Source organism: Wyeomyia smithii, chromosome 2 (genome assembly GCF_029784165.1).
Source record: "Wyeomyia smithii strain HCP4-BCI-WySm-NY-G18 chromosome 2, ASM2978416v1, whole genome shotgun sequence".
Classification (NCBI taxonomy): Eukaryota; Metazoa; Arthropoda; class Insecta; order Diptera; family Culicidae; genus Wyeomyia; species Wyeomyia smithii.
In genome coordinates this window covers 49,386,434-49,400,740 of record NC_073695.1, presented here as the reverse complement: position 1 = coordinate 49,400,740, position 14,307 = coordinate 49,386,434, and the positions used below count along the sequence as shown (strand labels likewise).

At 38.5% G+C, this 14,307-nt stretch overlaps 1 protein-coding gene across 4 annotated transcripts in view; it reads left to right on the top strand.

Annotated features, from left to right (window-relative positions):
• Positions 1 to 13,234, top strand: part of LOC129721416 (protein grainyhead) — a 425,349-nt gene extending 412,115 nt beyond the window's left edge. For 2 of the 4 annotated variants that reach the window (XM_055673955.1, XM_055673953.1), the window contains 5 exons: positions 6,659 to 6,838; positions 6,904 to 7,055; positions 7,185 to 7,380; positions 8,379 to 8,443; positions 10,778 to 13,234. In XM_055673955.1, coding sequence (XP_055529930.1) covers positions 6,659 to 6,838; positions 6,904 to 7,055; positions 7,185 to 7,380; positions 8,379 to 8,443; positions 10,778 to 10,904 — 720 coding nt within the window. In that variant the 3' untranslated portion in view covers positions 10,905 to 13,234. The remainder of the gene's footprint in view (positions 1 to 6,658; positions 6,839 to 6,903; positions 7,056 to 7,184; positions 7,381 to 8,378; positions 8,444 to 10,777) is intronic. The other 2 variants (XM_055673957.1, XM_055673956.1) reach the window with 2 other exon arrangements.
• The last annotated feature ends 1,073 nt before the right edge of the window (positions 13,235 to 14,307 follow it).

Below are 14,307 nucleotides of genomic sequence, written 5' to 3'. Positions count from 1 at the left end.
GTTTAATCGTCTGTGAAATGACCGTAGAGGATGAAATAGGGTTCAAGAAGGGAAATGATAAGTGAAAGCTCATACAAGAGGATTAGAGATGTATAAATATCTGAAATAGTTAAATGATTAAAAAGCTAAGAAACGGTAACAAAACGGTGAATGTTTTATTTATTTATTAATATAAAATATCGCGAGAGAAAAAACAACGGTGACGGCGAGATGTTCGTTATCAGTGCGTAGTTTCCAATGCCAAATTTCCATCTGAAATCATATTAAAAATAATAATGTAGTATCTAGTATCTAACAATAAACAAGAATAAACTAGATTTACCAAATTCGTCTAGGCGTTGCGTAATTTGCTATACTCGTGACTATATGAACAATCACAAGAACCAATCTTATGGAGGCAAGAAGGGGAACAGTTATATGTCCCTATACCGTCGTGCGGACAACCTCCATTAGTAGGACGGTAGTGACATGGCCGAGGTTGATACTGAGCCTCGAATGACGATTCACAATCTGTGATCATATTGTTAGTTTCAATTTATAACTTAACATAAATTATGATATTAACCTTTACCTTCCAGATCAGTTGATTGCCTGGAGAGATCATTTACTCACATACTAAAACCACGATAAAAATCGTCATGCGATTTCTGGTCTTTGGACTTCGAAGACGCAAATCAATTCTCTTGGCGGCATCTAGCAAAACAAAGTATCACAAATAACTTAAGTAATTCCGAAATAATTCTCCAAGTTACCGAGCAACAACTGAAGCTTAGACGAAGATAACTTCATTTTTCCTTTTCTTCACTTCATTTCACTGATAAACAATTTTAACATGTTTTGCAACAGTTGAAAGTGCGAGGTCCAATCTGCATCTGTCAAAGTTTTTGTTCGAATAACAGATTGGCCTACTAGTAGGTAAAAAGGTCCAATCAGAAAGCTGTGCGATATTGTGTTGCTTTTCAAATTGGACGTTTTTTTCGGATACTCTATTTTTTTTATAAAAATCAAAACCAATTTTTTTTTTCACTAAGCTTAAAGACAAGGAGCTCTTCTAAATGGATACGCATAAATTGGGTTTTGTTTACAAATGTCAGTCCTATCTTTTGAAATGTTCCTCGAGAATTGCTGTTTTCTCATCAGCACCAAAACGCAAATGGGACGGACTTGCTATGAGCGGCAGTTCTGCTCTTTGCTTTTTTTCACATAGAAGCTTATTCGTAATATTTGCTAACATCAACATCGGTAACTCGAGTGCCAACTATAGTCACCAGGTTAAGAGCCCGAAGCGTTAGTTTTGGTAACATAAGTTACAGTTTTGTGAATAATCTGAATAAATGAAGAACGGATTCTTTTGAGAAAAGTAAGACAGAATACCACTCTCATCGCCTTATATCAAATAGCGGTGCGGTAGTGATACAATCTTTTTTTTTTTTCTAAAACCTGTTTTATGATTTCAACTATCACATGCGATGTCTTATGACAACCCGAAAAACTCCTTACATTTTATGTTTTGCATAAACGTTTATTCGCCACAATGGTTTTGTTCACATGTGGCCAATATCAGAATTATGAATCATGGAATTGCAATGGCCAAGCGAGTGGCCAAAAATGGAGCAGTGGACGTTTTCGAAAGCTGTTGGTAATTTTGATATTGCAGAGAAAAATCTTGCCAAATTGTCTATTTTTTATCCATGCGCTGTAGTAAGTTGTGCCTGATGCTGGTAACAAAATTTGTTATAGAAATGGACAAATTTAAACAAAGTTATGCTCTATTAAAAATAGTTTGCAAGTTACCTAAATGTTACATGAACAGTTCGCCGAAAAACAATCTCAATGATTGCACGTTTTCATTGGGAATAACTGAAAATCTTCTCCATGAGCGCTTGTCACCTTCTCAAGGCTTTCTTGGCAGTGCCTACTTCGCCACCCCCTTTCGATTATGGAGCCAAACTGTTCGTCGTAGGTCTTCGAATCAGCGCCTTCGTGAAGATGTCTGCCAACAGCTTTTCGGTTCAAATAGGTTCAGTTTATAAACATTCAGCTGCGATGTGGTCGTATATGAAATGGTGTTCGATGTCAAGTTTCTAGCCATCCCTATGAAACTACGGTTGTCCTTATAGATCGTCACCGGTTGCACAATCTTAACACCAACATCATCCAGAAATCCGGCCACATCAGCGCTCAATGCCACCTGCTTCTTGCTTGACCGTGAAACTGTGCCCGTAAACTTCGAACAAGAAGCCACTTACTGATTTGCGAACCACTGGTTCGGAACCAGTGAGTCCGTCTCAGTGTAAGGGAAACAATCTTTGTTAAATTTGACGTCTCTTGCAATAACGATTTTGCTCGCCAATTTGTCCCATAGCTGGTATCTATTCGGAGTGTAGCCAATCGGCTCTAATTTCGTTTCTCTGCTGGTTCGAGATACATGTCATAGCATCCGAGAATCCGTATCCTGTTAAAGTCTGGTTTTGCGTTCATCAGCTTCTCTGCAAGGGTTACGTTTCCAGCTAAAGCTACCGTAGACAACATCTTCGTAGCTTTTGAATTAGACAGAATTGATCATAGCCTCTCAACCAACGTCTGATTGAAGCGCTCAGCTACCCCGTTTTGCTGTGGGGTTTGCATGAATCTTTTAATAGTTGAAGCTAGCTGCTTTCTTAGCAACGTTTGCCTCGAAACGGTTTTTTTTTTTCATAAAGAGTTTCAGCTACCGTTTGCTTTTGCCGAGCAAATTGGAATTTTTATCCGTTGTAAATCCAACAAGAATTGACTTGACCTTTTTGTAGGTTTGATTCCACTTCTTGAAAGCATCGTCTGCCGTCGGAGCTGGTTCTGCATCCAAGTGAAGCTCGACTCGGAAACACTAACTTTCATAATTCGCTCCGGCAGCTGCGGGATGCGTTCCTTTGGTTTGCCCATAACCTCCAGGATAACTTCGGACTTTGACTCGGACAGACAAAGACGAAATCAGACAAATGTTAACGAACAAGCAATACAGTAACTGTTCGCTAACTGGGTGCTGTTTAACTGGGCTGCTTTTTAACTGGGCGTTCGCTAACTGGGCTATAGCCCAGTTAAAAAGCAGATGAACGTCAAAAATCAGCGTTTGGCATATTGGTGTCAAAACGAGATAGGGGCACATGAATAGTGAATTGAGATTGATTTTTTCAGTTCAATGGATTTTGGTTGTCATCACACATGCGATCCAGTAGATGTTTATCTATTCGTTTCCAGGTCAAAAAAATGTTTTATGAAAAGAATATGTTTCCAGGCAACGGTAAGTGCATATAAAGCACACGCAAGGCTAATAATTTATTTTTTCTCATTTTCTGTTCATCAGTCAGGATTCTTAGTGTATTGATTTGAAACATTTTCAAATTTTCGCTGAGAGTTTTGCATAGCGCCATTACATCGAAATCCCCCTCGATATTTGACGACATTTGAAATGTCAGCCCAGTTAGCGAGCGACATTCGTTAACTGGGCTAGGCCCTCAGCCCAGTTAGCGAACGAACAGTGTATTTTATTAAAAAACGTCTCTACATCTTTTCCATAAGCGCTTATTAACTTTTCAAAAACTTCCTGGCAGTGCCTACTACTTAAAAAATGCTTATAACATAAACTTAACAATGATGACCAGGGGGGCGTCAAATCAGTTTCATTGGTTCATAGTGCTCACTTTATGGTCGCTCTGCTTGGCCAGTCGTCGAGATGCCGTAGGGACAAGTGCGCCACCCTGTTGATAGACGTAATGCTCTTTCCCGTAGAGATTTCGAAGTGCCGGGACCTTAACCTTCTCCAGAACGTCGGCCATGTAGTGCGCGACGTTGATTTTAACGTTTTTCTCAATAAACATCTGTGGGAGCTTCCCACAGCCGGTCATCAGAGAACACGAACATGCCGCGAAAGTATAAGATTGGCTCTGTCTAGCCTCCGTTACCCCGCGAATCTTGCTTGATTGACGACCACCTTAATGGCTGCTAGCGTCCTCGCCGAACGCGACCGCCTTGATCTCGCACGGTCCTTGATCAAGCCTGTTTCCCGGTACAGACGGATGGCGGCATAAATGTAATTCCGCTTTAGCTCGTGAGGTTTCTATTACCGAAACATGTTGCCGGGTTGCAAACAACTTTACTACGACGTCGTGGTACTGCTTCATTGAACAAACAACAAATGACAACAAGTCCAAACCGTGCGCGTCGGTTAGCTTATAAATGCGGTTAAAGCTGACACCAATACACAGAGCGCACATGGTGTGCACTTACACAACGATGAAAAGTTGTATCCGAACTTTCTGATCACCCTGTGGAGTTGCAACTGGAGAAACAGGAAATAGCCACTCGGGGCTGGATCCGAAAAATACGGAGGTTGGTGAGGAATCAGTTCGCTGCACAATTACTTTAATTTATTAGTTGTATTGCGAACAGAAAGAATGGAATCGTCAATCGTTGTCGTGGTGAAAAATCACTTTTTCAGTTTATCCAATAATGTACGATAATATTGATTGTTCATTAATGATTCATTAATTCTTACACGAGCTGTTGACAGAATCGACACACATTTTTCACTACACTTTTATTTCGCTTCACTTTTTAATTCTATCACTTTTCACTTTTCACTTATCACTTGCAAATGCGCATTTCAACGCTTACATAGCGCCTTCTTCAGTGCTTAGATGGACTGCTGAAGAAATATAACTCAGGTTGTTTACGTTCTCTGACTTAATATTTGTCCCATTCCTTTACCTACTTAGCTATAAAATTTAAAGGGTTCGCTATTTCCTCAGCAGTCCATCTAAGCACTGAAGAAGGCGCTATGTAAGCGTTGCAATGCGCATTTGCAAGTAATAAGTGAAAAGTGATAGAATTAAAAAGTGAAGTGAAATAAAAGTGTAGTGTAAATGTATTATTGATTGTTTTACCATGTTAAAAAAAATCGATAAATATTCTACCTTGTGTGTCCATTCTATTTTTGGATATGTTCCAGCGTGATTACCTCGTTTTGTTTCCCTGAGCGGCGTGCATCAATTGTACAGGGTGTCACCGTGAAAGTGATACACACATTTGAGTACCTCTTTTCGCATCGGGAGGCCTACCCTGTTAATCAACTATGTTTGTTTTGATAGCAACGCATGTTTATAGTTCACTTGTAAGAGATAAAGCGAGTGTTTCTATTTTATCAGAGGAAAATTGCAATGGATTCAAGTTGAGAACAAATCAACATTTTGTATCTTGTTCGAATGAGCAATATACAGATCAGAAAAAAACTGTTACATTTAATCACAATCAAACGATTCAAGGAAATTGGCACGCTTGTCCTCAAGCAGAAACCGAGTGAAAAATGGAGTTTGCGGACTGCAGCGGTGATCATAGCGGTAAAATCCAGCCCGGTCAACAAGAAAAATGGCTCTTGAAAAGAAAAAAACAAGAGTCATAACACTACGCATAAAATAATCAAGAATAACCTAGGATACGGAGCCTTCAAAAAACAAAAAATTCACGAATTATCTCGCCGAAATAATAACGAGTTAATAACATATCATGCAATTTTTCAAAAAAAAATGGTGACTGCAATCGAGCAACCCGATAGATTTTCGATTTGCAACGCCATCTCTGTGTTAGGTCGAAGACTTTCCTTTTACATCATTTTAATCATTATATCAATCATCCGTTACACTCTAAAACTTTATGATATTTGTATGTATGTGACTTGATTAACATTATTCTTTCATTATTCTTATTCATTCCCCCATACTTGAACAGTTTCCATTACATTTTTTACAACTCCATTACATTCTATTACTCTTTTTCATCATGCAGCACTTTCGATTTCAATTTAGCTCATGATTTTTCTTGATACCCGTTGATTGTTGGGAATCTCTCTCAATCGAAGTCTGTAAAAAAAAACAATTACAATAACCTCGAATTACGGTACCCAGTACAAGTAATACGTTCAATTATAAAATTTATTCACCAACAGTTGAATTGCTCACTCTGTTTTACATTTTGATTCAACACTTGTTTTCCCAGTATGAACCGTGTCGTGTTGTACAGTAAAATGACACTGCTTTGAAATACTGCTGGACCGAAGAGATGAGAAAAGGGTACCCAGTGGTGGTGGCTAGGGCAGAAAAAAAACGTGTTAATAAAATCATTTGAAAAGCCATTACTACAACCGACAGCGGAGTAAAATTTCCATTTTGTACGCCCGACTACAGCGTGAAGCTAGCTCTAGTGTCCAGGTCGATGCAAGTGGCCCATGTCTGTACATTAGCTGATGTGCAAAAGGATGCAACAATATTTTTCCCATTTTTAATGAAGATAAGCTTCGCTATAATCTCATGCGCGTATATAAAAATGAAAAATATCTGTATCTGTTAAGAAGGCTTGTGTTCATTTACCGGTTCCCAGCGAATTCCACGCGCTAGTCGCACATCCCGCGCTGCGGCTGCGCGGCGAGGGCGGTCATTTGCCACTTGCTCGCTGGATGCTGATCATATTCTCGTGTTCAACAATTTATAATGCCGGTGGAAAAGTCGGTCACTGTGGTCGAGACATTTGAACGGTTCCTTCTCATCCCACCCATTCCGTGTTACATACCAGAGTCGTGTTCGCTGTCTAACGGCTATTTTGTCCTTCCTTTATCTTTTCCACGCAGGGTGCTGAACGTAAAACACGCGACGAAGAGCGGAGAGCAGCGAAGCGTAAGATGACGGCCACTGGCCGGAAAAAGCTAGATGAACTATACCATCCCGTAGTGGATCGGTCGGAGTTCTATCAAATGAGCGATCTGATGAAACCACCGGTGCTGTTTACTCCTTCGGAAGACATCGATAAGGTAAAATCGGAAGCACACTCTTAATTTGAACCCTTATATTGACCACCTATACTTACTCTTTACAGCTTACTTCGATGGATTTGCCGTTCTACGGGCATGATGGGGACTCCCTGTCCGGAGCATCCGATAATGTCAAATCACCGTTTTTACTGCATGCTAACAAACCCGCTACACCTACGCTCAAATTCCACAACCATTTCCCACCAGATGTCAATACGTGAGTAAAAAGTCGGATGGAAATTCCAGTTTCGTCTCCCTCCACGATACCGGCTGGAGGAGAAACGGTCTCTTGACTATGCTTCTAACTCGTGTTGTTTTTCTCTTGTTTGTATTTTTGATATTTAAGGGACAAAAAGGACCCAAGCATCATTATGGACGGGTCGCTAGTGGGCAATATGTCCGAATTCGGGTCGCAGATCAAGCGACAACGGATGACCCCGCCACTCAGTGAACGGGTAATGCTCTACGTCCGCCAGGACAACGAAGATGTCTACACACCCCTGCACGTAGTTCCGCCGTCAACAGTCGGACTTTTGAACGCTGTAAGTTACACAGCAGTGTCCCCCACACGCATAAACACAAATGCTTTATCCAAGCAGTAAATTCTGGAAATTCAAAATACTTTTTCCGGAATTCCAACCTTAACTAGTATTTTTCGACCGTTTCGATATGATCGAAACTACGAGCGTAATTGCTCAACTATCGGACAAATCGCGTACCTACTGCTCTCACTTGACAGCAGTGTTAAAACACAAATGACAAAAAAAAACAATCGGAAATGTTTGCGCCAATAACCAATTTTTTAATAATCCGCTTTGTGTTTCTGTTTATAATCATTAATTAAGGCACACTAGAGGACACCAGCCTGAACTAAGACTGCGGCGGTTTCATAACCTTAAAAAAGACACCCAGTTTCATAATACTGTTTTTCCACACCTTCATCGATTTTTGGGCACTAATTCCTGAACCTTGCCAGCCAAGGTTTGCATTAACAAGCAAATCGAGACCACTGCAAAACATCCTCCTTCTCCCCTATTTACCCTTATTTAATATATGTTACCCTCCCGGTCGACTGTGAATGCGCTTCTGTTTTGGGTTTATGCTAATCAATTAAAATAAAAATAAATGTGACTCAACTGCACACCAGCAAACACGCGGCTTGAATCCGGCTATGCAATTCCGGAAGCTAGATCATTAACATCACTCATCATAGTCATACCGTATGTTCAGCAGGTTTCTTTCTTCCCACCTACAATAATAGGTGAGACGTCACCCTTCGGCCCATTATATCCCTGCAAAATCAGAACCAAAGGCGGCGCGAAAGTTGATTATTGGCACATAGCTTCCCAAATTAGTTCTCTCCCGATTAAAAAAAATCAGCAAGGAGCCGAAAAAGTATTTTGATTGACCAGATCTTACCAATCTGCGGCCGATTTGTACCGTCGTAAACGTTTCCCGACTTGTTCGGCGGTACAAAATGCGGCCGGCTTCCCGCAAATCTGTCCGTCCTCAACATGGTGTTTTCTCTTTGCTATTCCAGATTGAAAATAAATTCAAAATTTCGACGTCCAGAATTAATAACATTTATCGCAAAAATAAGAAAGGGTAAGTTTTTGTTCGTCCTTGCAATCTCGAACACGAGAAGCGAGAGCAATTCTTCTAGTTACATTGTTGTTTTCCGATCTATCTCTGTCCTTCCTACATTCAGACTTTATCGTCACCAGCAACCAGCCCTAGATAAGCCTAGTTTCTAAAGTTGTGCTCAAACTTTGAACATTGTTCCATCATCTCATCTTAGATTAATCGCTTTTTACTGTGCTATTGTTGGTTAACCAAAATAATCTGATGATGTTTCTCCCTAAAAGGGTACACTAACCTGAACGCCTTAACATACTTTATAAGATCGCTAACACTAAGTATTAACGAATGCTGCACTGCACGGAGAAATGAAACCAGGAAAACGAAACCAGTAATCATGAAAGCTTAGCTGCTGTCAGGTTGGAAACTCCTAAATTTATACCCTATATGGCACTGATCCCGGTGGTGCTTTGCTTGCATGACACTGAAAGAAGGTCGCACAGAAGCGGAACGATTTGATTACGAATGAAACTAACCAAAAATGTAACGTGCAACAGTGTGGAGCGATAGAATGCGAACGCGTCGAATTTGGATAAATTATTCTTTTTCTTAGGTCCGCCAATTTAAAAACTGGAAGTTATTATATTTTTAGGCCACGAATAGGTGATGTAAAAATTAAAGGACAGCGATAGAAAATTTTTGAAAATCACGTTTTGCTTAGAAACTGCAAATCTCTTTCATCTTTCAGATGATATAAAAAACTTATAGAGCTAAACAACCCAATTAAAGCTGCTCGAATTCTGCTCGAAATCGCTACAATGACAGTTCGCCCATGTACCAACTGGCATTCAAGCTATTTAGTGCGAATTTTATTCTTCATTTTAAAAACGAAGGGCAATGATATAAAGTTTTAAAAAGTCGCACTTTGCTCAGGGAAATACACTCTTCAAGCTGATATATTAAAATCAGAAATCCATGAATAGCTGAACATTTCAATTGAATTTCGCTGGGTAATCGGTACTATTCAAAACAAATTTGTTGACGTTTCAAGCTACTTATTATGATCCTTTTTGGTGGGATCACAATAGAAAATTTGTTTTTTAAAGATGGTCGAAACAAAGGATAAGTAGACCGGAATGTCAACAAGTTTGATTTAAATAATACGGAACACCCACCGAAGTTCAATCAAAACTCGACAAAACAAACCAGATCAGACAAAATAGATAAAATAAACCAGATCAGACAAATAATAAAATGAACCAGATCTCGACCAAATAAAGATGATCAGAGAACGAAAATATAGAACTTAATTCATGAATGAAACGGAGCCGCTGATATAACGCACATAAAAGCATAATCAACATCAGCAGGATTCGTGGCACCTATCAGTTCGTAAAATGGTCTAAGGAACGAAGCTCAATGAAATATATATAGAGGTAGAATTCGGGTAGAATATTCATTTTCAAAAATTACAAGCCCCAAAGAAAAAATTCAAATAAGGATCAGTTTTAAAATTTGAAAGCCGCATTGAAATTTAATCTACGACTCGAGTATTTGAATTACACTAAGGTCGCTTTATACGCGTTTTTTACGCGGGTTTTTTTTTACGCGGCTTTTTTATGCGGATTCCGGAGTTTACGTGGCTTTTTACACGGATTCCGGAATTTACGCGTTTTTTTTACGCGGATTCCGGAATTTACGCGGTTTTTTACGCGACACGTATCCCCCGCGTAAATAGCGACTTTAGTGTACTTTCAATTTGAGCAAGTGATATCCGATAGTACTAGAATTTTAGCATGTTAAGAGGTTGGTGTTCTATAGATTAGTTTCTAATATTCAAAAATATATGGCATTTCATAGAAAAACTCCCAGATGGTTTCGAGGTACGATGCTGGCCTAACAAGCCAGTCGTCGTAGGTTCGAATCTCGGTTTGTGAGAGACTGTTAGTGTCAGTAGGATCGTAGCGCTAGCCCCGCAATTGTCCTGTACACTAAACAGTTGGCTGCGAAGTCTGTGTATAAATAAACAGAAAGCCGAGTTCCGAATCGGAATGTAGCACCAAGGCTTTGCTTTTTTATAAAAAAACCTTTTTATTTCTTGTCAACGATAAATATCACCTAGTAAAACAGAGCAATGTTTTTGTACATCAATGTAAATATCGCGACTGTCATGAAACAACCTTTGATTAGACCCCCCCCCTCCATTTTCCCAGCCCCCTCTCAAGCCAAACACAGATCTGCATGCCTTCAGCAAATAAAATCCAAACACTTTTACAGTATCTCGCACATTTCAAGTTTCTTAGCCGATACCGTTTCGTACCATCACTAAGCACATCAACCCTTTTGAACTTTCCATTGCAGGATTACGGCGCGAATTGACGACGACATGATCAGACACTACTGCAACGAGGACATCTTCATTCTGGAGGTGCGACAGTACGAGGAGGACCTCTACGATATCACGCTGACGGAGCTGCCGACGCACTGATTGTTAGGCACCTTCTTTGATTGTTCTTTCGAATTCTCGTTGCGTACTAGCGTATAGCCTTGACAGGGTTTCAGGAGCAGCGTTCCCCCGCATCACTAGAGACAGTGCCTTACAAGAGACAATCTAACGTTTAGAGAAAGGATGTGTAAAAAAAACCCTGCGACAATTGTTGATATAGCAAGTACTTAACTACTCACAAGCGAGTAGAACAGATGAATAGCATAAAGAGTTAAGATATTACAAGTTTTTAGTGCATACACATTTTAATTGTTTAGATTTATTTATTTATTTTTAGCAGAACAGAAAAAATATAAGAGAAGAAATGATACAAGAATTTAACTTGCTCCTCTTGGCATGAGATTCTGGTGGGTGAGAGAACAATTCTATAGAAGGAGCAGCCTTCTGTTTCGCATCCATCGAACGCATTTACACTGAACCCTAGATTAATTGCCACAATGAACAAAACAAGCTGAACATCCACTTCAAGATCTCAGAGTATTCGTACTTGAATGTTTTGGGCAATTGCATGTGCATTCGAGAACACGTTCTCTGCTTCAAGACGTGTGTAAGTAGCCCGTAAATAATTCGTTTTGCTCAATTCTGTTGCAGGAAGCGACTGTCAACAAGCGAGATCGCAGATCGTTTCTACTGCAGAATAGATTTCAAGCCATAAATACGTTTAAAGCAAATAGAAAGTAGCAAATTTATCTTGCTTTTCTTCTTAACGTGTGTACTTATCTTTTCGTTTGATTCTAAATCACCTCTTGGAGCGAATGAACGTACTTTACAAGACAAACAAGCGCAACAAAATGAAACTTTTTGTACAACAAAATAGTTTTCCTTGATAGCTCTTAGCGATCATCCATCGGTTGCAATATTAACAGTAACTTTGAAGCGTAACACTAGCGTTAGAAAAACTTTATGGTATACTGCTAAAACTGTAAGTCGAACCCACATTTTAAATTCCATGACAGTAACCACATTCATTCACACATTCCAAGCCCACATTCCAACGATAGAACGTACTTTTATTCTACAAGTATTCTAAGAAAATATTTCCCCTTAGTGCATAGATGAGCTATATTATTAAGTGAATCCCCTTTGATAAAACTGCCATACTTGAGAATACAAATAGTGTATAAGAACAAGTTTATTGATAGAAAAGAAGTGAAAAAAAAGACATTTAGCAAAAGCATGCATCACTAATTGTTAAGTACCTGAGAGATTTAAAGTGAAACGCAGCAAGAAAGCGAAATAAAAAAAAAAGTATTTTTGATACTAATCTACATATGCACACAGACCCGCGATACAGCTAGCTGAGCAGTACAACAGCAGCGCACAACAGGGGAAGAATGTTAATGTGATACAGTAATGTGCGAGAGGAAGAGAAAAAGAGAGTGAATGAGGAGCAGCATACGAATGCTACACAATTGTTTTTGTTAGAATAGATAGAAACATCGGCCACCAGCGGATACCTCAGTGTGTGCATGCATTAACTCTTGCCACGGACACCAGAACCTCCTCAAAGTAAAGCCTGATTGAGAACTTCTCAGCCCCGATTGCCATAATTTTTTAAATTCCGCCCCTTTTCCATCCTCGGTGGCCTGCACTCTATAAGTTCACTCATCGGAAATTTGCATGAGTAATTTACAACACAATACAACGTGACAGATAAATCACGAACTGCTCTACTTTCGAGTAGCATTAAGAACTTTAAGTAAGTTACAAGCGTGAATTCAACTTTATCGCGCTATGAAAATAATTGCAATATTAATTTTACTAATCACATTTGTTATTAGAAAGAAAGCTCTTCCGATGCACATTTCTTCGCTAATAGAATAAAAGCAGAGATAAGGTATCTTACACAATAGAAGAGACGAATTAGTTAACATACAGAAAACAACAATCAAGCATTTCTGTCATGTAAATTTTCTCCAAGTAGCAGACTTTAATGATTTCTTTTGGTGGTGGATGACGATCAGCTTTTTAGTACATTCTTCAGTATCGTTTCATTTTTTTTATTTCGCGTTTCATTTAATTTTAATGCTATTCTCAGCCGTAGAACCCAAGTAGTATCGCAAGTGCATTCCGATAACAGTAAATGGAGTATTTTTTATGAATATTTTATCTAGTAGAAGAAAAAAGATTTGCCATTATTTCGAGAATCGTTGAAAAGGAAGTAAGCATAAAATCTGTTTGGCCTAGAGCAACGATGCAAGAAGATGTGACTAATAATATTTAGGTTAAGCAGAAACAGCAGACAAACAAGTTATGTAAGAGATTTTCAACATAGTAAAAAAGCGTTTCTTATTATGAAAATGAATTTCGGAATTTTCTTTTGTTATATTTTATAAACATTGAATAAAATATGATTTTTACTAAAAAAAAAACGAGCATTTCTTTAATCATTGATGACAACCCGAAAAAAAAATAATATTACAAACACATTAAAAAAACCCTAAAAATTGCTGTAACTGTACATAGCTATACCATAATTTAACTATGTTTTTCATTGTAGATACATCAACTTTACATTAAATATCATTGTCCAGAACAATAAAAAACATCGTTTTTGCCATTTTTACCATGAAAAAGGGGGGGCGTTATGTATCTTAACAGCATTTTTTCAGGCATTTTTCCCATACATTTAGAAGTCACTGACAATGTTTTTCATGGTAAAATTATTGTCGGTGGTAGATTCAACAACAAAAAACGTTGTTAAAACATGGTAATGACAACAATCGTTTACAAGCTTACAGTAAAAATACCGTGTTTTTTATGTTACAGTAAAAACACGGTATTTTTACTGTAAGCTTGTGTAGGGTGTAGGGTAATGTCCACGGAGGGGGAGGGGGGGGAGTCAAAATCGTTAAAAATCTGTCCACGTGGTATGTGGATGGCCCCTAATAATAATAATAAAGTGTTATTTTTCAACATTTATTTGAGTGCAAGTTACAAAAGTCATAACTTGCACACAAACTTTTATCAAAGATATTTCTTTTTTTTTCATCTCGGTGTTATTTATTTTATGCCACCCCCTTTGCTAAGTTTGATAACCTTGGACATAAAAAGAATTCGAAATTTGTATCAGCCTTATTTTGACCGAAAAAAATCGATATTAGAGGTGCAGTGTCTTCAGTAAAGTTGTTCCAATTATAATTGACCATGTTATAGGAGTTGTAATTGAGTGATTAATCCACTTAACAGTGAAAAACGAATTTTACTTTTCTCATTTTGAAATATGAAAATCCGCTTTGTTAGGCAAAATTATAGCACATTTTGAATAAAACAACTTTGTCGAAGACATCATGCGTCTATCTACCTATTCAAATGGACTTTTGTGGAGTTTTCTCTAGGTCACCCCTAAAAATCTATCGTTTTTTAATTTAACTTTTTATTGCGG